The 23,045-nt window shown below is 42.2% G+C and overlaps 1 protein-coding gene across 2 annotated transcripts in view; it reads left to right on the top strand.

Annotated features, from left to right (window-relative positions):
- The window catches only part of stim2b (stromal interaction molecule 2b), a 147,870-nt gene that overhangs the window by 89,636 nt on the left and 35,189 nt on the right, over positions 1-23,045 (top strand). For both annotated transcript variants that reach the window (XM_055637893.1, XM_055637883.1), the window contains exons 4-5: positions 2,418-2,532; positions 20,630-20,741. In XM_055637893.1, coding sequence (XP_055493868.1) covers positions 2,418-2,532; positions 20,630-20,741 — 227 coding nt within the window. The remainder of the gene's footprint in view (positions 1-2,417; positions 2,533-20,629; positions 20,742-23,045) is intronic.

Raw genomic sequence — 23,045 nt, 5'->3', positions numbered from 1 at the left:
GGGGTGCACTACAGACCCCCGAATAGTCAACGGGAATTAGAAGAACAAATTATTTAATCTGCAGACAGCTGCAGGTCCAATAAGGTTGTGGTAGTAGGGGATTTTAAATTTCCCAATATTGACTGGGAAAATCATAGTGTGAAGGGTTTAAATGGGATGCAATTCCTCAAAAGTGTTCAGGAGAATTTTTTTAAGCAGTGTGTGGAGGCCCCCAGGTGTGAGAGGGCAATGCTGGATCTAGTATTGGGAAATTGGGAAGGGCAAGTTAATGAAGTGTTTGTGGCGGAGCCTTTTGGGACCAGTGACCACAGTTTGATTAGGTTTACGATGGTTAAGGATAGGGTCGGAGAGGGTCCATGTGTTAAAATTCTCAACTGGGATAAAGCCAATTTTGAGGGTGTGAGAGAAGGTCTCGCTCAAGTTGACTGGAGCAGGTTATATGATGGGAAAGGAACATCAGCCAAGTGGGATGTTTTTTAAAAGTTTGCTGACAAAAGCTCAGTATATGTAGGTCCCCGTTAGAGTGAAGGGCAAAGCAGGCCAATGTAAGGAAGCTTAGCTGACGAGGGAAATTGAGCGTTAGTCAAAAACAAGAAGGATGCATGGGGCAGGTATCGGGAGCTGGGATCAAGTGCATCCCTTGAGGAGTTTTGGGAACTAAGGAGTAAACTGAAAAAGAAGATTAGAAGGGTGAAAAGGGGCCAGGAGATAGCTCTGGTGGGTATTGACAATCCCAAAAGATTTTATAAATACATAAGGGGGGAAAGGGTAATTAGAGAGAGAGTGGGACCTCTCAGGAATCAAAGTGGTCACCTTTGTGTCGAGCCACAGGAGATGGGCAAGGTCCTGAATTAGTATTTCTCGTCTGTATTTACCGAGGAGAAAGACGGTAGGATGGAGGAACTTGGGGCAGTCTATGGAAGTGTCTTGAGAGCAGTCAGTGTTACCATCGAAGAAGTACTGAAGATACTATCGTGTATGAAGGTAGACAAATCTCCAGGGCCTGATCAGATATATCCGATGACATTGCGGGGAAACTGCGAGGAAATTGCAGGAGCCCTGGTTGAAATTTACGAGTCGTCCTTAAATACAGGAGAGGTGCCGAAAGACTGGAGGGTGGCAAATGTTGTGCCTCTTTTCAAGAAGGGCTGCAGGGAAACTGCTGGGAACTTTTGGCCGGTGAGCTTAACATCTGTAGTTAGAAAGTTACCAGAGAATATTCTGAGGGATAGGTTATACAGGCATTTGGATGGTCAGGGCTGATTAGGGATAGTCAGCATGGTTTTGTACGTGGGAGGTCGTGTCTTACAAATCTGATTGATATTTTTGAAAACGCGTCCAAAAAGGTTGATGAGGGCAGAGCTGTAGATGTTGTGGACATGGACTTCTGTAAGGCATTCAACAAGGTTCCGCATGGCAGGCTGCTCTGGAAGGTTAGATCGCATGGGATCCAAGGAGAGGTAGCTGAATGGATAGCAAATTGGCTCCATGGAGGGAAGCAGACGGTGTTGGTAGCAGGTTGCTTCTCAGACGGGAGGCCTGTGACTCGTGGTGTGCCTCAGGGTTCGGTGCTGGGCCCATTACTGTTTGTCATCTACATTAATGATGTGCAAGATTAGCAAGTTTGCTGATGATACAAAAGTGGGTGGTTTTGCAGATAGTGAAGATGGTTGTGAAAGATTGCAGCAGGATCTGGCTTGATTGGCCAGATGGGCTGAGGATTGGTTGATGGAATTTAATACAGAGAAGTGTGAGGTGTTATATTTTGGGACATCGGTCAAGGGCAGGACCTACACAGTAAATGGTAGGCCTCTGGGGAGTGTTGTGGAGCAGAGGGCTCTTCCCATTCCCATATCAGGCCTCCTCCATTGACAGAGCTGGAGGAACAGCACCTCACATTCCATTTGAGTAGCTTACAGCCCAATGCTATAAACATTGAATTCTCCAATTTTAGGTAGCCATAGAACCCCCACCCCCTTCTTTCTTCACAACCTTCCTCTGCTTTCCCTTCCCCCTCCACTGGGCCCCACCTAGACTCACACCTATTGCCTCTCACCTATATTTCTGATGAATGGTCCCGACATGAAGCTTTGCCCAAACAAGTAATTTCATTGCACCCTGGCGTATAGGACAATAAACTAAACTGATCTGAGTAAGATTTTTTAAACAAATGGTTTTATTTACACAGCAGTGGTAGAGAACTATTGTACATTTTCTTTATTTTAATTATCTTTAATATCTTTAAACCCATCATTGCCCTCCCTCTATTTAATCATTAATCCTTGTCCATGACTTGGAGTTTAAGTACAAAACTTTACCTGAGCTTTAACAAGTAAAGTGTCCAAAATGATGTATTACATTGTGGCCCCACATTATCTGCTCTAAAGATTCACTTTGTTCGTTTTATTTTCCTGCAGTTCATTAAAGAAGATATGAAGGACAAAGATCCGACCAGTAAAGGCAATACATTCCACAAGGAAGACAAATACATCACTGTGAGAGATCTGTGGAGCCACTGGAAAAGCTCACAAGGTGGGAACTTTAGTGGCTAAAGGAGAGCAACTCTTACGAGTCCTCTGTTAAGTTTATCGTCGAAAGAGTCGTAGGCAGCACAGCAAACAATCTACAAAAAGTGATAAAGTGACCTGGATTCAGTACCCAAGTGCACTGAGAATACAGTTATGCCCATAGGAAAGTTTAATAGGTTCATGGATAGCAACTGTTAATACGTCATCTTTTTGATGCTATTGCCTAAAAATGTGTCTTGCTAAGGACAACATCAAAATCAAATCAAAATCAAGTGGAGCTTTCTCTATGCCAGCTTAAGGGCCACCAGTACCAGCCTCGTCTGCTCCACTGTAAGCGCTTTGAGCATTTATTAAACTATCTGTGATGCAGCCTCTCTATTAGATGCCGTCTGATCCTGTGGCTGAGGCTACCTAAGCAACTTGATGGTGGGTTTTAAACAGAGAGGTAAAAATGACATTCCATCTCCTCCTCCATCTGAGTTCTCCGACCACTATGACTGTCCTCCTGATTAAATTTTATCTTTATGGCTCGTTGTTGACTTCCCCTAGCTTACAATCATCTATTCTCAATTTTCCGTTCCTCATCCTCTTTGATCTCTTGTTTTCACACCTCACCCTTGCATATCTCTGTGTCCCCCTCTCCCCTGACTCTCAGTCTGAAGAAGGGTCTCGACCCGAAACGTCATCCATTCCTTCTCCAGCATTTTGTGTCCTGCTTCGGTTTTCAACTAAATATGGTTAAGACTGAGAATTGTGATCCTCTCTTTTGATTACTGAATGAAAGTGAGGGGTTATAATGGTAGCAGCGTTTCAAGCTGTCCACGTTAGGACCATTCACCAGTACAATTGATCTTTGTTTGGATGCGCACAGTAGCTCTTGTCAGCTATCTATATTAAAGGGTTTTGAGTTTCACACTGACTGCAAAAGAACTCTTGCCAGAATATCTAAAGACAAAAACACTTTATAATGAAAGCTTTGTGCAACAAATTTAGGATGGTTCCTTTCTACATTGACCTAATTTCTGCAAATTTAAAATAAATGTCTACTTGTTTGGCACGATTGGGTAACTTTTAAGAACTTTTAATATTATGGCAAATGCCACAATGTTCTGAAGACACCTTTCCAAATACGAATAAACCAATATATTTAGAACGGCAAATACTTTGGCATGGCACTCAGAACTTTTTCCCAGGATGGAAATACCAAATTCTAGCAGTGAGAGGGGCAAGGTTTAAAGGAGATGTTGGGGGGGGCGGCAAGCTTTTTTACACAGAGGGTGGCGAGTGCTTGGAATGCGTTGCCTGGGGTGGTGGTGCAGCTAGATGCGATAGTGGCATTTAAGACTTTGGATAGGCTTGTAGAAATGCAGGGAATGGAGGGATAGATCTTAGGTGCAAGCAGATAAGGGTTGGTTTGACATCATGTTTGGCACAGACATTGTGGGCTGAAGGGCCTGTAGCTGTGCTGTACTGTTTCTGTGTTTTATGATGGCTTCCTTTTGTGTTGAAATATCAATGCACTCTAAAGAATGTGCTAGAATGGTGTTAATGTCATGGAACAACGACTTTGTCATTCACAACTCACCACATCAAAATTAATCAAACTCAAACAAGGCTTGAAAAGGTGCCATCCAGCACTCCTCTCTCAAGACTAGGCTAAGGAGTCAGTTAAAAAGGTTCAGAGAAGGTCAAGTCAAGTCGAGTTTATTGTCATATGCACAAGAACTGTGATGTACAGGTGCAATGAAAATCTTGCGAGCAGCAGCATCGTGGGCACATGAACTCATACAACACTCAAAAACAGAAATGATACACAAATTATCCAAGACATCAAGTAAAACCATTGTGCACAAAAGCAAGATATCAGTTTTATTTTTAGATTTAGGTTTAGGGATACAGTGTGGAAACAGGCCCTTAGACCCACCAAGTCCACGCAGACCACCGATCGCCTGTACACTAGTTCTATCTTACACTCTATGGACAATTTACAGAAGCCAATAATTTACACACTATGGACAATTTACAGACGCCAATTAAGTTCATAAGTGATAGGAGTAGAATTAGGCCATTCGGCGCATCAAGTCTACCCCACCACTCAACCATGGCTGTGCTATCTCTCCCTCCAAACACCATTCTCCTGCCTTCTCCCCATAACCTCTCACACCCGTACTAATCAAGAATCTATCTATGCCTTAAAAATATCCATTGACTTGGCCTCCACAGCCTTCTGCAGTAAATAATTCCACAGATTCATCACCCTCTGACTAAAGAAATTCCTCCTCATCTCCTTCCTAAAAGAACATCCTTTAATTCTGAGGCTATGAACTCGAGTCCTAGACTCTCCTAAACTAGTGGAAACATCCTCTCCACATCCACTCTATCCAAGCCTTTAATTATTCTGTACGTTTCAATGAGGTCCCCTTCAGTCTTCTAAACTCCAGCGAGTACAGGCCCAGTGCCGTCAAATGCTCATCATATGTTAACCTACTCCTGGGATCATTCTTGTAAACCTCCTCTGGACTCCCCAGAGCCAGCACATCCTTCCTCAGATATTGTGCCCAAAATTGCTCACAATATTCCAAATGCGGCCTGACCAGTGCCTTATAGGGCCTCAGCATATCATTCCTGTTTTTGTATACCAGCCCTCTCAAAATAAATGCGAGATATTGCATTTGTTTCCTTTACTACCGATTCGACTTGCAGGTTACCTTTTTTGGGAATCCTGCACCAGCATTCCCAAGTTTCGTTGCACCTCCGATTTCTGGATTCTATTCCCATTTAGAAAATAATCCACCCCTTCATTCCTGCTACCAAAATCCACACATTGCTACACTATATTCCATCTGGCACTTCTCTTCCAACCTATCCTTCTGCAGAGTCCCTGCTTTCTCTATACTACCTGCCCCTCCACCTATTTTCGTATCATCCGCAAACTTGGCCGCATAGACTTCAATCCCCTCGTCTAAATCATTAATATACAATGTGAAGAGCAGCGGCCCCAACACTGAGCCCTGCGGTACTCCGCTAGTCACTGGCAGCCAACCTAAAAAAGCTCCCTTTATTGCCACTCCTTGCCTTCTGCCATCCAGCCAACCTGCTATCCATGCTAGTATTTGCCCTTTGATACCATGGGCTTTCATCTTCCTTTGCAGCCTCCGATGTGTCACCTTATCAAAGGTGCCTTAACCAACCTTATCAATCAATGAACCTATAAACCTGCACATCTTTGGAATGTAGGAGGAAACTGGAGCACCCGGGGAAAACCCACGCGGTCACAGGGAGAACATACAAACTCCATGCAGACAGCACCCCTAGTCAGGATCGACCCCGGGTCTCTGGCTTTGTAAGGCAACTCAACTGCCGCCCATCGTGCCGCCCTCCTTTAATGTAAAAGCATAATTAATAAACAAATCCATGTTTGTGCAAGAGGTGGTTGTTAGTGTTCCATTGCTGAGGTAGGATTAGAGTTGTGCAGAACGGTTAAAATTGGTATTTTAATATCGCCCAATATTAGACAAAGGCCAATATTGATGGGATGGGAAGTTCTTGGATAGACTTGCATTGTGTTAGTTCATCTCAGCTGGTGTGGCTGTGCAAATGTATACACTGGTTTGACCCTGTCTTTTTTATTCACTCCCGGTCCAGTCACCCACCCCCATAGACAGCTGAGCATGTACAAACAATCAAGGCAAGATTGGGTTTGATCGATCAGAACCCCCCCTCACAAGAGTGAAATGACCTGCTGTTACTGTCTGGATCCCCTCAAGAGGAGAAGGACACGAGGTGGCCCTTCCCCCTGAAACCTTACCCCATAGTCAGCATGAATCAGCATCTTTAGCAGTGGAATGAGGAAGCAATTGCAGGGAACTGCTCCGATTCAGATCCGATCACAGCAGCACTGATTGTTTGTTTTGGAGGGAAAATAATGATATTTGAAGTTATGCAGTAAATATGGATGTGGATCATATGCAGACAGGTGAAATTAGCTTAGCTTGGCATCATCTGCGGCACAGACATTGTGGGCTGCTGGGATCTGTTCCTGTGCTATACTGTTCTAGGCTCTATAATTCTTGATCTTTTTTTACTAACCATGAAATGCATCATTTCTGTGCCTGCTGGTGGTTAAATGCGGAATCCATAGCTCTGATGGTGCAGTTACGTTTGCACAAGTAGTCTGAGGGGTAATATTGGCCAATATCAGTAGCAGTAAATGGGCTGATAGTGAATTGGCAAAACTATAGTATTATTTCCATTAAAGTCAGCAAGTGATAAACATGCTCCAATCTTTTCATTATCTTTGGAAATTTAGGAATTAACTGGAGAGTACATGCTACGATGGAAGTCAGTGACTGAAGTTATGTGTACCTCATGCTAGTTGTGCAAAACTGAACAATTTTCCGCATCAGATATAAATAAAGAAATATTCAGTGTGTTTGTACATTCTTGCTTCTACCCGACAGCTACCACAGAAATGGAATGGATTAATTTTGCTGTTGAAAAATTGAAAATATTTGAATTGGGTAGCAGTCAGCTGATCCTTTTATCCCAGTAATTACGTCTGCTGTATATCTGAACAATTTGAGTGAGCTGCATAGCTTGACACTAGAGTTGTGTAATACCCTTAGTCATTGAGAGGGGGAAGTGTCAAAACAGCACACCAGGTCTGTGAAACTTAACCCACTTAGGGGCTGTTTGAGTCTGAAGAAGGGTTCCGATCCGAAACGTTGCCTATTCCATTTCCCCAGAGATGCTGCCTCACCCGTTCAGTTACTCCAGCTTTTTGTGTCTATCTTCAGCATTAGCCAGCATCAACAGTCCTTTCTTACACTAGGGGTAGTTTATGTTAGAAAACATACAAGAAAAGTAAGAATATAAACGTATGCTCAGCTCTTCAGATGTTCTTGTTGTTCTTGTAGGGCTGTTGCCAGGCGTCTAGAAAACAGTTCACTGCTTCTTCAGAAAATGGAGGAGGGGTAAACCATACGACCCTCTGAGCCTACTTGCCATAAAAATGAATGGCATCATCAGGTGCCTGTGGGAGTGGGAGGGTGGCAGATAGATCTTTCTGTGTGTGCAGATGGAGGGCTTTCATTCAAAAACATGGGAGCCGTTGTAGGAGTGGGGAGAATAAAAGCATATATGTGCTGTATCACAAGACTTAGGTTTGTGGAGAATGGGATTACAGTATAAACTAAATCAGAAACAAACCTGCTTTCTCCACGAACCTGCATGTGTCCATTTGTCAATTTTCTCTCTTAACCTCCAGCACCTGAAAGAGGTGACCCAAAGATTGTTGTTGACTGTAAAGGGGTTGATGCACATCAGGAACAGGGTAAAATCCTTGATATAAATTGGAAGTCTGACTAAGTGTGTGGCAGAGTAGCCCTACGGTAGTGCTCTACAGCACCAGCAACCAAATTTATCCTGAACTTTGGTGCTGTCTGTGTGGAGTTTACATGGTTTTCCTATGACTGTGATTTTCCCCCAGAATGCTCTGGTTTTCTCTTGTACCCCAACGAGGCCGTGGTTGGTAGATTAATTGGCCTTCATAAAGTACAGAGGTAGGACAACCAGGATGCTGCTTACGAGAGAGAACAGCTTACAGGGAGGTTAGTGGGGGAATGGGACAGATAGGATTTCTTTCAGAAATGCCATAGACATGAAAAGGCTGAATGTTTTTTCATCTAAGTTGCAAGGACAAGGAATAATATGAAATATAAATATGTTCCTATATACTTGGTGTAATCTGCCTCAACTTGAACTGTTTCATGTCTATCACCTCAAGCTATTGATATTTCTTAAACATGTCTAAACCCTGCTCCTTGGAAGAGGATTTTGTCAATATTATTGTCAGTAATCTGTCCAGCAGTTGCACTTCATAGAGATCATGACTTGGGTCAGTCATATTAACTGAGCTTTGTAAACAGTGTGAACGTCGCAGTAAGCATTTCACCGGCTTTCATATGTCTAGTGAGTAAAGTTACAAGTTTGGTACTTCACTCTTCACATGGGATAATTTGATGAACTATCTTTCTTCATATAACCCACTCACTATAAAGCTCTGGTTAAACATGTGTTACCCTTTGAGTTAAAATTCCCTTGTACTCTGATCACATGGAGCTTAAATCAGAATGTTATTCTAATTTTAATGTAAAATGTGCAAGTTTATGACGATTAATTGGTCTTAATTGTCAACTATTCCCCTCATGATTTTATACACCTCTATAAGATAAGCCTTCTGCGCTTTAAGGAATAAAATCCATGCCTGCCCAACCTCTCCCTATAGCTCAGGCCCTCGAGTCCTGCCAACATCCTTGTAAATCTTCTCTACACTCTTTCCAGCTTAATGACATTCTTCCTATAGCAAAGTGACCAAAACTGAATACAATTCTCCAAATGTGGCTTCACCAATGTCTTGTACAACTGCAACATAACATTCCAACTTCTATACTCAATATCCTGACTGATGAAGGTCAATGTACCAAAAGCTCTTTTGACCACTCTACTTGTGACACCACTTTCAGTGAACAATGTACCTATACCCCTGGATCCCTCGACTCTACAGCACCCCACAAGGCCCCACCATTCACTGTGAAGGCCCTGAGCTGGTTTGACTTACCAAAATGTAACACCTAGCACTTATCTGCATTAAATTCCATTAATCATTCATCAGGCCACTTGCCCAGCTGATCACGAGCCTGCGGTAATTGTCGATAATCATCTGCACTATCTACGATACGACACACTTTTCTAAACTTGCTAAGCATACTCTCAGTCAAGTTGTTAATATAAACCACAAACAGAAACAGGGTCAGCACTGATCCCTGAGGTACACCACTCGTCACAGGCCTCCAGTTTGAAAAACACCCTTCCAATTATCACCCCACTCTGCTTTCTTCCCTGAAACCAATTCTGTATCCAGTTGGCTAGCTCTTCCTGGATCCCATGCGATCTAACCTTCCAGAGCAGCTTACCATGCAGAACCTTATCAAAGGCCTTGCTGGCCCGCATAGACAATGTCTACAGCCCTGCCCTCGTCAACCTGTTTAGTTACCTCTTCAAAATAACTCAATGAAATTCGTAATATGCAATTTCCCATGTACAAAACCATGCTGACTATTCGTAATCAGTCTCTGTCCAATCCAAATGTTTATATTTCTTATTGCTGAGAATACTATCTAGTAACTTTCCTATGACAGATATTAGGCTCACTGGAGTATAGTTGCAAGATTTTTCTTAGCCTCATTCTTAAAAAGAGCTACAACATTACTCACTCGACAGACATCCAGCACCTCACCCGTGTCTATCGATGATTCATATATCTCAGCCAAGGCCCATGTAATTCCTTCTCCAGCCTCCCACAGATGTCTAGGACCTCCTCGACCATAGTATGGATTGTCCATTGAACATCTCCATTAACTGTCCCGTTCCCGAACTTCCATGTTTTTCTCCATGGTAGAAACAGAGGAGATATACTCACCTTGTCCACCTCCACACATAGATGACCACTTTAGTTTCTGACAGGGCCTTTTCTGTCTTTAGTTATCCTCTTTCTCGTCTTCTACTTAAAACCTCTTTGGATTCTCCTTGATATTATTTGCCAGAGTTACCTTCTGAATTATGCTCTTCTGTCCCCTATACACCTTGAGGGATAGATACATCATATCCCAGCTGCCTACACCTGGCCTATTCATCCTAATTTTCCCTCACCCGACCCTCAATTTCTCATCATCCAGGGATCTTTACTATCAGCCGCCTTGCCCTTTACTCTAACAAGGACATGCTTGCTTTTTATCATCACTCTTTTAAAAGCAACCCAGTTTCCAGATGTCTCTTTGCCCGCAAACATTCCACTCAAATCATCTTTAGCAAATTCATGTTTAATACTATCAAATTTGGCCTTGTCCCGATTCAGAACTTTAACTTGTCGGCCCAAACTGTCCATAAATATTTTAAAGCTAATGAAACTATGGCCGCTGGTCCCAAAAAGCTTCCCCCTAACACTTCAGTTACTTGCCCCTCTCAATGTCCCAAGAAATCAAGCTTTGCCTTCTCAACTTATAGGGCACTCTATATATGGGCAAATTGTGTAGGAAGGAACCGCAGGTGTTGGTTTAAACCGAAGATCGACACAAAATGCTGGAGTAACTCAGCGGGACAGGCAGCATCTCTGGAGAGAAGGAATGGGTGACATTTTGGGTCGAGAGCCTTCAGATTGATGGACGTTTTGGGTCAAGACCCTTCTTCAGACTGATCAGTTTTAAAATGAAGACTTTGAAGAATCCAACACTGATTTTGAACTTGTTTATTAATATTAAGGAGGTGGGGTGGTGGGGGAGTTGTCCATTGTTCACTACTGGCATAATAATGAGTTGAAAAAGGGGCCTGAGTGTGCAAGGAGATTAGTAATTTTTCCACCACTTCAGTTGAATGGGCTGATGCAGATTATACGGTCCTTTAGGAGACATTTGCATTTAGTCTCATTAAGGCAACTACTTTGTTTTAATTAATTGCTTCAGTTAATAGATCTTAGAACAGTACAGCACATAACCAAGCCCTTTGGCCCACAATGTCCATGCCCAACGTGAGGCCAAGTTAAACTAATCTCCTTTGCCTTCACGTAATCCATATCGCCATTTCCAAGGGCCTATCAAAAAGCCTCCTTTTGATCTTTGGTATTGCTGCCATTGTTTAAAAACGTTTCTCTGAAGACAGAAACAAAAGATTATTTCATTTTGCCATTTCCTTAATCCCCATTATAAATTCAGCTGTCTTTGCATGGGATCCATATTTCTCCTCATTGGTCCTTTTATTTTTAGATTGGCGTAGAAGCTGTTTGAATCCATTAATTATGCTTCTTGCCCATTTACTCCCGTCTTGTTCATCCTTGTCAAATTTGTTTAATTCTAAAATGCTTCCAATCTAGAGCTCTGATGCTAGTTCTGCCAACTTTATAGCTCTCTTCCTTGGTTTTAATACTACCTTAAATTCCTCTGGTCGACCATGGATGAACCACTTTTCCTGTTGAGGTGTTTGTGCCTTAAAAGGATATTACTTTTTTTCTGCAGAGTTTGCATGATTTTCAGAAGGGTGACTGTGATCACATAAATTTTGCGAGAAGGAAGCTGATGTGGCAGAAAGGTTGATGGCATAGTTGCAAAAAGTCATGCACTTCTCAGAAGATCTTTGCCAAGGCACTGCTTGGAAGATTTGTTACAGGAGCTTAGCGGTTTCAGAAATAGGGAAGGGACAGCAAACTGACTAAAAATATATATAAGGGACAAAGGAGAGAGGCCAGGGGCTGAGAGTAGCTTTGCAAGATTTGACCTGGTTTGGGCTATGCAGTTGCGTCCACTTCAAGGGCTCTTTCCACTCGGCGAATGTACCCTGTTTTGGAGAGAGTGGTGTCAAAATTGCAGAAGAAACCAAAATAGAAGAGAGATGAAATTCTTTGGAAGACAAGAGGAATTTGCAAGTGATATTGATAAGATAGAGAACGGCCTAAAAGTAGCAGTTGAAATTCAATGTCAATAAGTTGGTTTAAAAAAAAACTGGAGTAATTATATCTGGAAGTTGGCTTGATGCTGAAGGCAAGCAATGGGTGGTCAGAGAACTGCTGCATAGGAGTTTAAATATAGATTCTCTAATGGGGATGGCCATAAAAATGCAGTGGAATTCTTGTTTATCACAAAAAAAAATGACTGGGGAACTAGAATTTAAGATAACATAAAATATAATCTCAGTATGTGCTGTATTGGTCTTTACAGATCTTAAGACTTGAGAGAGATTGCAACATGTTCACTGGGAAGCTGTCTGGTCTGAGGAAATGGAAATAATGGAGATATTGGTTGGTATCTTATGAATAATAAGATTCTGGAGTGATAAATATTGATGTTTTAGTATTGTGGAAGAGTGCTTCAGAGCAGTTGCAAATAGATTCTTCAGATGAGGCAACAAAAAATGTTTCCTGAATAAATATTTAAGTAGAAGAGATTTAGAATTGAGAGTGTAGGGAAATATATTTGGAAAGTACTAAAGTGGTAGAATCCCCTTCCATGGCTCTCGGTTCGGGCAGGAATGTTAGTATCGCTTTTAAACTCCTATGCCCAAGGAACTCAAAAATTACAAATCTCATCTTCCAGCCAACTGGGAAATATTGTTTTTTTTATCCTTAGAGTTCAGAAACCACACGAGTGTCTCATTGCAGACATGCAGGGCCTTGTAGATATCATGTTCAGCCCAAATTCACGAATTGGTACCTGCCTCGATTATAAGGTGGCTCAATGGGGCTTTATTTGACATATGCAACTGCATAGTGAAATTCCTTTTGCATATATTACACATGCTGTCACCGCCATTTTTGGCGCCACTATTCAAATTGTAAAGTCCGGTCGGCCCGCGCGTTCGATGTACTGGAGCAGTTCCCGTGGACTGACATCACTCTCCTCTTTCCGCCATCTTTGTGTCCCGGGGGGGGGCGCCTCCTGTGGCCTAAGTGCTGGAGGCATTACCCCGGTTCAACCTCCTACCAGCCCAACACCTAGCTCCCGATATCTCCAGCTCCCTTCCAGTCCCGCTGACCGATAAACCTTCGGGCGGGTTTCTGGTCCTGTTGACCGACAAGCCTCCCGGGTGGGCACTGCGGCCGTTGGGGGAAGCCTTGCGCCATCTGGCAGCAGACTTAGGAGAGCGTTGAAAAGTACATTACTTCGAATATGTCATATTTCCTTGTAGATGGGGAGGGAAAACAGGGCTTGGCCAAGCAGTTGAATGTTATCACTGAGTAAAACCTGTTTTACAGCAAATAACCAGGAATGCATCATTTTATTTACACAACTTTGGAAAAATTCTTTTTCAATTTCAAAGACTTTTTATTCAATTGATTGAAAGATACAGCATGGAAACAGACCCTATGGCCCAACGAGTCCATGTAGATCATCATTCACCCATTCACAATATGGAGACACAAGCAACTGCAGTTGCTGGATTACAATGAAAACGCAAAGTACTGGAGAAACTAAAGCAAAAATGTAACTAGAGAGGATGGTTACGGGCCAAATGTGGGCAGGTGGGACTAGTGTAGATGAGGCATGTTGGTCGGCATGGACAAGTTGGGAAGAAGGGTCTGTTTCCATGCTTGATGACAGAGAGGTATGCCATACCCTTGTTATGGAGGGGATGCATTTATAGGAAGCTGTCTGTTCAGTGATTTTCATGTAACGCAAACAAATTGACAAGGGAGTACACTATGTTAGATATTTTCATTTAAGTATTACTATTAGTCATTTGCTTTAAATAATTAAAACAAAGTTTGAACTGCAGTAAGTTGACCTATTGAGTCTCCATTTTGGTTAGAAACAATCCTGTGAATCTCCAGATTGCTCCAGATTCCAGCACATGCAGCCTCTTCATTCCTCCTGCCCTCTTCCTCCCCACCCCCCCCCCCCCCCCCCCCCCCCCCCCCCACAGGTGCTGCCTGACTTGCTGTGTTCCTCCAGGAGATTGTTTGTTGCTCTGGAATCCAGTACCTGCAGCCTCTTCATTCCTCCTGCCCTCTCCCCTCATCCTCACCGCACAGATGCTGCCTGAACCGTTGAGTTCCTCCAGCAGATTGCTTGTCGCTCAGGATTCCAGCACATGCAGCCTCTCGTGTCTCCAATCCCCTGGACGTTCTTTAGTAATTGCAAAAACGAATTGACCAGGGTTTTGTGGCATGAAGCAGCCCACAGCACAGAGCGAAGGTGCTGGGCATGCTAGAATGGTCAGCTGCTCTAAAAAGGGGCCGACCGGTTGTGGTGGAATGTGTTCTGCATGATGGATTTGTTCATGAAACAGATTTATATTACAAGTTATCGCGCTGTGAAAGCAGTCTAACTGGGTTACATTTTAGGGCAGGAGTTTATGTTCACCCGTCTGTACCAACGGCTGCATCATACGATTGGAATGAGGAAAGTTAACAAATTGGTTGCTGAGGGCCATGTTGTGGTCTGAGAGATAAAAAAGTTATCTGTTATGTTTTACAGAATAGAAATACACTTGAAATTTATACCAGGTTTTGCAACATTTTTATTGATTGTACAATCATCATAATAACCATAGCGATGTCCCAGCAACTAATAGGTTCATTAGATGTGTCTGGCCTTTCTCATGCTCAATAGATTACAAGAAAGCTACGGAAATGAAAGTGCCATTGTTTAGGATTATATAAAGAAGATGTATGATTTTTTTCAAAATGGACAATGAAACCCTTGGTAAGAAGCAGACTAATTAATATCACGAGGTTTCTGCTATTAGCAATGTTAAATTGTGAATTGCCATTTGGTTTCAAAATTACGATCAGCTTCAGCTTTAGTTTCAGATTAATTTATTGTCATTTACACTTTGAACAGTATACCTGGCAGTGATAAATACATACACTAACGCGTGCAAAACTGTAGGATGGTGAGTTGACTGTAGGGCAATGTGAAGTTGTGCAAAAGAATAACATTGTTCTATCATTGACTTACAAATTCGAAGGAGAAAATGGAGTTGGATTGGATACACCTCAGGAAACCTGCCACATACATCACCTGGCAAGCTCTGAAATGAAACCCCAAGGAAAAAGGAAAATAGGTCGCCCCAGGAACAGCTGGAGAAGAGGTGCCCAGACAGAAATGTCTGAATAGGCTCAACTAGGGAGATCTCGAAAGAACTGCCAACAACCGAGTGAGGTGGAGGACATTTGTCAATGGCCTATGCTCCCTAGAGGAGCAAAGGGCTTAAGAAGAAGAAGAAGAAGATCATGGAGCAACCAACTGAGGTGGAGATAAGAGTAAGAGCTTGTGGCAGTACCTCCGGGAGGGGGATTGTGCAAGAAGTGATTGTCACAGAACAGAGAAGATGCTGTTCTTAAATCTGGATGTCTGGGCTTTCAAGTTCCTGCATCTTATCCCAGAAAGAAGAAGAGAAAGGGGAATGAATGGCCAGGGTGGTAGGCATCCTTGACAATATTTCCAGCATTCTTGGTGTGAAACACCATGAGGATGAAGTGGACAGAGGGAAGTGATAGGCATGCGATGGACTAAGCTGTGTTCATCGCGGTCAATGCAGGTTCAAATGATTAACAGCAGAGCAGTTGGCTGACATGCTTCCTGTCAGAATACTTTCTATAGTGCATCTGTAGAAGTTCAAGTGAATCCTTGTACACATGCCAAATCTTCTCAGACGCCAAAGAAAGTAAAGACGCTGACGTTTTTTTTTGATCACCGCGTCAGTGTGAAGGGATCAGGTTAGGTGGCTGGTGACATGGATGGCTCGGAACTCGACGCTGTTGACCATCTCTACAGCTGTTCTGTTGACGAGGACAGGGTTGTGTTTACTCCTGCTCTCTCTTAGTTTAACATTTTGAAACTGAGATGTAAATTGTGGCACAGAATGATAGACTAGATGAGTCTCATTCTTTTTGAAGTTATATTAGGTGTCTTTAATATGTCAGTTGAAGACTGAGGGAGGGATTGATAAAACAGGGAGGGAGTGAGGGTATAGGGTGTGAGTGAAGGGGTCAAGGAAAAGTGACCAAGGAAGAGAGGTCGGTACGGTGGCGCAGCGGTAGAGTTGCTGCCTTACAGCTCCAGAGACCCGGGTTTGATCCTGTCTGTATGGAGTTTATATGTTCTCCTCGTGACTGCGTGGATTTTCTCCGGTTTCCTCCCACACTCCATAGACGTACAGATTTGTAGGCTAATTGGCTTCGGTAAAATTGTAAATTGTCCCTCGTATGTTGGATAGTGCTAGTGTACAGGGATTATTGGTCGGAGCGGACTCAGTGGGCCGAAGGCCTGTGTCCGTGCTGTATCTCTAAACTAAACTAAACTAACCTAAACTAAGGGAATGTGTTCTTATGTACATCTTTATGTGTTTGCGTACGTGTGCGTGTGTGTTTGTGAGGGTTTGTGAGTCTATGCAGTTGAACCAAGTTATTTTGGTGGGTAGTATGCAGTGGTCACCCCATGTAAAAAAAAAAATCATGCACAGGCATGGTCCCCTCCTCTGACATAGAGTGAAAGTAAGCCATCCTCTTGAGGAATTGTCTAAGAAGATGATTGTAAAATAAGTTTGATCATAAATAAAGCACACATGGAGACGCAAGAAACTGCAGGAGTCTAGAGCAAAACACAAACTGCTGGAGGGTTTCAACAGGTCAGGCAACTGTGAAGGGGTCTATCCATTTACAACAAGCATGCAAGGCTCATCTTGGGATAGAAACATGGAACTGCAGATGTTGGGATTACAGAAAAAAATACACCATGTGCTGTAGTAACTCAGCAGGGCAGGCAGCACCCCTGGAAAACATGTACTGTTGACGTTTTGGGTCGGGACGCTTCTTCAAATTCATGGGTCATTCTCATCAGTCTGAAGAAGGGTCCCAACCTGAAACGTCACCTAACAACGTTCTCCAGAGGTGCTGCCTGACTCGCTGAGTTACTCCAGCATTTTGTGGTTCATCAAGGTATTGGCCTCCCTCTGCTGGTTAATGTTTGTATTGCGGTTTCTTACAATTAGCCAAATCTGACCAAGGGACGCCATCACTCTTTAGTCAGTGTGGGTGTGTGTGTTGCGTGCATGTATGTATGTGTGTGTACATATATGTGTGTTTGTGTGTACTTACCATATCTCCGAAACAGCAAGGCACCCCTCTTCTAGAGGTGAAATGTTGGAACCTTTGAGCAAGATTATCTAATGACCACAGTTTTATTCCTGTGTAGCAGTGATCACAAAGCCCTTCCTCCACACAACCAAGGCATTTTGTCGCTATGCTGCCCTTTTCTTTCATCGCTCTCTTCCCCACTCCAAATGTTTCTTAAGTTCCCTCGTTACTCTCTCCCTACTCTGCGCCAGCAGTGACCATGTGATACTTTATTGTGTCATTGTGTTCAATAAAATATTAGAAACATAAACAGAAAGTATTGGAAATACTCACTAGATGGGGCCACATCTGTGCAGAGAGACACGGTTACTTTTTCAGATCAATGACCTCCCATCAGAACTGTAAAAATAGACATCAAAGCAGTTTTTTACTGGGCAGGAGGAGGGGTTGGGAGAATGAAGTGCAAGAATGAAGCAATTGGCTGTCGTGCTGGCTGAGATAGGACTGGAGACATGCGCTGAAGAAAGTTAGTCATTCACAGATGATCCATGGGGAGGAGGTGGGAGCGGAAAGAAACAAATGAAAACAAAATAAAATGCTGAAACGACATGAGACACAATGGAGAAGCAAAACATTGCAGGTGCGGGAACTGACCAGCTCTGATACAAAATGGAAAGGTAGATTTTCAGAACTTTTATTCAGAAACTGAGTGCAATGCAATGAACGAAGATAGGTGGAGGGGCAGGTAGGGTCGAGGAAGCAGGGACTCTGCAGAAGGTCTTGGACAGGTTTGGAGAGTGGGCAAGTCAGGCAGCATCTTTGGAGAACATGGATATGTGTCATTTTGGGTTGAGTGCCTTCTCTGAGAAGAGTCCCCACTCGAAACGTCACCTATCCGTTTTCTCCAGAGCTGCTGCCTGACCTGCTGAGTTATTGCAGCACTTTGTGTCTGTTTGTGTTTTAGCCAGCATCTGTAGGTGTTTATTTCTGCATTTCTTCAGACTTAAGTATTTTCTATTTTTAATAATAGATTTTCAGTATCTGCTGATTACTACTTTTTAATTAACAGCTGTTGTTCTTCCCTAACAGCACATGTGAATTTTTAAGATAGTCTTTTCAACTCCAATAATTTTTTGGTTGAGAATTACAACATTTGAATCAATGTTTTTTTATTGCCATTTAATCTTTTCGTTTTTTTCATTGTATCAATTTTAAGATTGTTCTTTTATCTGCCATCAATAATTTGTATTATAGATTATAATAAATCTTTGGAAATCTACCCGGGAAGATTGTGGATGCTCAGGCACTGATTATATTCAAGGAAGAAAATCATATTTTATTGGATATTAACGGAATGAAGGGATGTGGTTTAGTGCAGGAAAGTGACATTGATGTTAATGGTCGGGTGATCTTATTCAATAAAAGGACTGGGCAAGCGAGATGCAGGAAAAAATGCCCCAATGTTGCGCAAGCCCAGAACCAGGAGCCACAGTCTTAGAATAAGGGGGAGGTCACTTAAGACTGAGGTGAGAAAAAAAGTTTTCACCCAGAGAGTTGTGAATTTATGGAATTCCCTGCCACAGAGGGCAGTGGAGGCCAAGCCACTGTATGGATTTAAGAGAGAGTTAGATAGAGCTCTAGGGGCTAGTGGAGTGAAGGGATATGGGGAGAAGACAGGCACGGGTGATTGATAGGGGACGATCAGCCATGATCACAATGAATGGCGGTGCTGGCTCGAAGGGCCGAATAGCCTCCTCCTGCACCTATTTTCTATGTTTCTATGATGCAGCAGAGAATGCAGCACTTATGAAATTATGAACATAGCACTTATGTTCACTGCAAAAAAGTGACCATGAACTTCCAGTTGCCTGTGATTTTACTTCTTCACTCCTCCTCCACACTGAGCTCTATCCTTGGCTTTTTCCAGTGTTCTAATGTAAATTCAAAAAGGAGCATCTCTCGAACTACTTGCCTTTTTTGGTCAGGGCGAGGAGTAGACTTTACTTTAGACATTAGAGATACAGCGTGGAAACGGGGCCGGGTCTGTGCCGACCAGCGATAGCCCCATACACTAGCACCATCCTGCACACTAGGGACAATTTACAATCAAATGAAACCAATTAATCAACAAATCTGCACGTCTTTGGAGTGTTGGAGAAATCGGAGCACATGGAGAATGTACAAAGTCCATACAGACTGCGCCCGTAGTCAGGGTCGAACCCGGGTCTCTGCTGCCATAAGGCAGCAACTGTACTGCTGTGCCATTGTGCCACCCCTGTACAAAAGTTACGATATTAGGTTACTGATGTGTAAGACATTGATGAGATCATACATGACGTTTTGACTGCCTAGCTGTAGGAAGGATATTGTCTAGAAGGAAAAGGTGCAGAAAAGATTTGCAAGGTTTTCTCCAGGACTGGACAGTTAGCCCTTATCCATTTAATAAGGAAAGTCCGGATAGGTCTTTTTTCCTTGGAGCGTAGAAATCTGAGGGGTGTCCTTAGAGAGGTATATTAAATAATGAGGGGCATAGACATGGTGAGTGGTCAAAATGTTTTCTCATAGAGTAGAGGAGTCTAAAACTAAAGGGCATAGATTTAAGGTGAGAGGGTAAGATTTAAAGGCGACAGGGGCAAGTTTTTTACACAAAAGCGATGGGTATATGAAATGAGCTACCTGAGTAAGTGGGAGAGGCGGGTCCAACTGCAGTGTTTGAAGACATTTAGATAGGTACATGGTTAGAAAGGATTAGCGCATTATGGGACAAATTTAGGCAAATGGGATGAGTTTAGGGATCGTCATGGACAAGTTGGGTGGAAAGGGCCGTTTTGGCACGATATAACTCTATTACTCAGACAACCCCCAGAAGTCAACAACAAACCCAGCAACTACAGAGAACTATTTGTTCCTCCAAGTATCAGAAACTCCCTTTAACTATTTCCCTCGCGAAACAAATACTGCCTGAAATGCTGAGAATTGTCAGCACTCTCTTATTTCACATTTCCAGTGCCTTGTTTTAAGTATTCCAGCAATCTATCTATCTCTGCCCATTCTCATTCATCGCTTCCTATTTTTACCTCTTCTAGAATGATCAGTGATAATTAATTTTCTTCTTATCGAGTCCACACACCGGTTAGAAATTGTTCAGCCAGAGCTGAACACACTCATCGGCATCTGCATACAATGGTGCAGATGTCTTGTCGCTTCTTGCGCGTGGTGGTGGAAAGATTAGTGGAAACAGGTCCGTGACGTGAACGCTCTTTCCTCGACCCCAGTGATAATTAATAAGACTTCATCAGTCGGCACTTATGCCACGTATCGTTCAACGCGTAACATTTACTGGACAAAATTAAATGGAATTTTTTTTTTTTAATTGCAAGGATTCAGAACCATTCCTCACTGCTACGTAATATGTTGATCATTTATTAATGTTTCATTCATAATAATTCATTCATGTCTGTTTTGTTATTTGCAGTACACAATTGGACCATGGATGAAACGTTGGACTGGTTAATTTACTTTGTGGAATTACCACAGTATGTAAAGAATTTCCAGGAAAACAAGATTCAAGGAACAGATCTACCCAGGTGGGTTTTGCTGCAAATGGTTTTCTTCGCCATGAGTGAAGGGAACATCCATGAAACTAAAAATTAACCTAACAGTGACAAAAATTACATGAAATCATCTTGTATTCATTTTTTGTGAAATATTAGTTTCCCCACTATTATTAAATGACATCAAAAGATGACGTAAAATGGTCTTAATTTAACTGAAATGAATTACAACACAGAATCAGACCATTTTATTCAGTTTTGTTCTGCCAGCTGAGCAGTTGGCTTAATGCTGTGTGTCTAAGTGACATAGAAATAAGACCAGACAGAAATTTGAAGAAAATCGGGCTTGTTCTTGTGACCATGGAATAGCAATGTTACAAAATTTTGAGATTTAAAAAATCAAGTCTGCATTTTATCCCATCAGATAAAGCGTAAAAAGAAGTTTAATTTGACACCTAATTCACATTCATATCTTCAGTATTAAAAATGTTAAGGCCATTTTCATACTCGGAAATTAGCATCTTGTTCCCTATTGCTTTTCCATTGACTTAACACAAAAGCTGTGATCGAGGACAGTCAAAAGCCCATAACTTTCTTAAAAATTAAGAGAACTGAAAGAAATGTTCAGTTATTATAGGTTGAAGCATTCTGAAACAAATATGAAACATTCTTACTTGGATGACCTGAAATTAAAGAATATAATTAGTTACCTAATTGTAGCTAATTACAAAATTCAATTGCTAGATCTAAACATCTATCCATTTCTTAAAAAAATATTAACATTTTTAAATAGCCTGTGTCCAAATAACATTCACACAAGAATTCACAATATAACATGATTTTTAAATCTCATTGTCATGAATTTATAGGCCAAATGGAAGGAATTTAATGTTTAATTCCCGTAAATTAATGGCCATTTAAATCATCTAGCGAATGAGATTTTGTGGAACGCGATCGATTAGAACGTTGCGGTTTGCGGTGAATTTAAACCCCATATCGGCAGGAAAAACACTGCCGGTTCGTATATCACATTTTCGGCAGGGAGATTTTGATTAAAGTCATCCTAAGAAGCAAGTTTATATGTAAAATAGATGACTTACCTTATGTTTTGTCCCCTACGTGAGATCCGTCCCGTTGTCTGCGTTGACGGCGTTAGAAGTCGCTTTTTTATTTTACTCCAGCGATTAAATTGTCCCGCGATTTTTTTTTTTAAACTTCCGAGAACGCAAGTTGGAACGATTTTTCAGCATCAGCTAGCAGCCCGAGACAAATATATCTTGGACAGGCAGGAGAAAACGGCATTTTAATCCCCCCCCCCCCCCCCCCCTCAAAGGCGCCAAAGACGCGCACATGCCCAGTGGTAGATCTGCAGCGCCGCTGAAGGTAAGTATTTTAACATACCTACATGGAAGTTAGAACAGTAAAGCACAGGAACTGGTCCTTTGGCAATGATGTCTGTGCCATACAGGTTGCCAAATTAGATTATGCCCTTCTTCCTGCACATGGTCCATATTCCTCCATCCTTTGCATACCCTTGTGCCTATCTAAAAGCCTCTTAGATGGTACTATTGTACCATGCAAATAGTAAAGATTAACATATAATATTTACTTTCATTTGTTAAAAGCCATTATTTTCCTAAATTTAAATCTTATCTAAAAAACACATTTTTTGAAACAATATTTAATAAATCTTGTTTTGTAATCCTAAATCCTAATACCAATTGTCTTCTGGAATGCAGAGCTAAGCAACTCTCTTTTCTGAATATAGATAATATTGTGCATATTGGATCTCATCTGCTCTGACCTATTCCATGTCTTTATATTTATATTCACAAGAGGCATTTCATAAAGCCTGAATTTTTATGCAGTTTTTAAAGGTGCTGACAAAAGCTCAGGATACAGTATGTACGTCGCCGTTAGAGTGAAGGGCACAGCGGGCAAACGTAAGGAAGCTTGGCTGACGAGGGAAATTGAGGCATTGGTCAAAAACAAGGAGGATGTATGGGACAGGTATAGGCAGCTGGGATCAAGCGCATCCCTGGAGGAGTTTCGGGAACTAAGGAGTAAACTGAAAAAGGAGATCAGAAGGGCAAAAACGATCCAGGAGATAGCTCTGGTGGGTAACATTAAGGACAATCACAGAAGATTTTATAAATACATAAGGGGGAAAAGGGTAACAATAGAGTGAGTGGGACCTCGCATGAATTAAAGCAGTCACTGTGGAGCCACAGGAGATGGGCAAGGTCCTCAATGAGTATTTCTCTTCTGTATTTACCAAGGAGAAAGACGGTAGGACGGAGGAACTTGGGGCAGTCAATGGAAGTGTCATGAGAGCAG

This window comes from Leucoraja erinacea, chromosome 1 (assembly GCF_028641065.1).
Source record: "Leucoraja erinacea ecotype New England chromosome 1, Leri_hhj_1, whole genome shotgun sequence".
Lineage (NCBI taxonomy): Eukaryota > Metazoa > Chordata > Chondrichthyes > Rajiformes > Rajidae > Leucoraja > Leucoraja erinaceus.
Note: the sequence above shows the minus strand (reverse complement) of the source record. Positions and strands in the feature narration are given on the sequence as shown.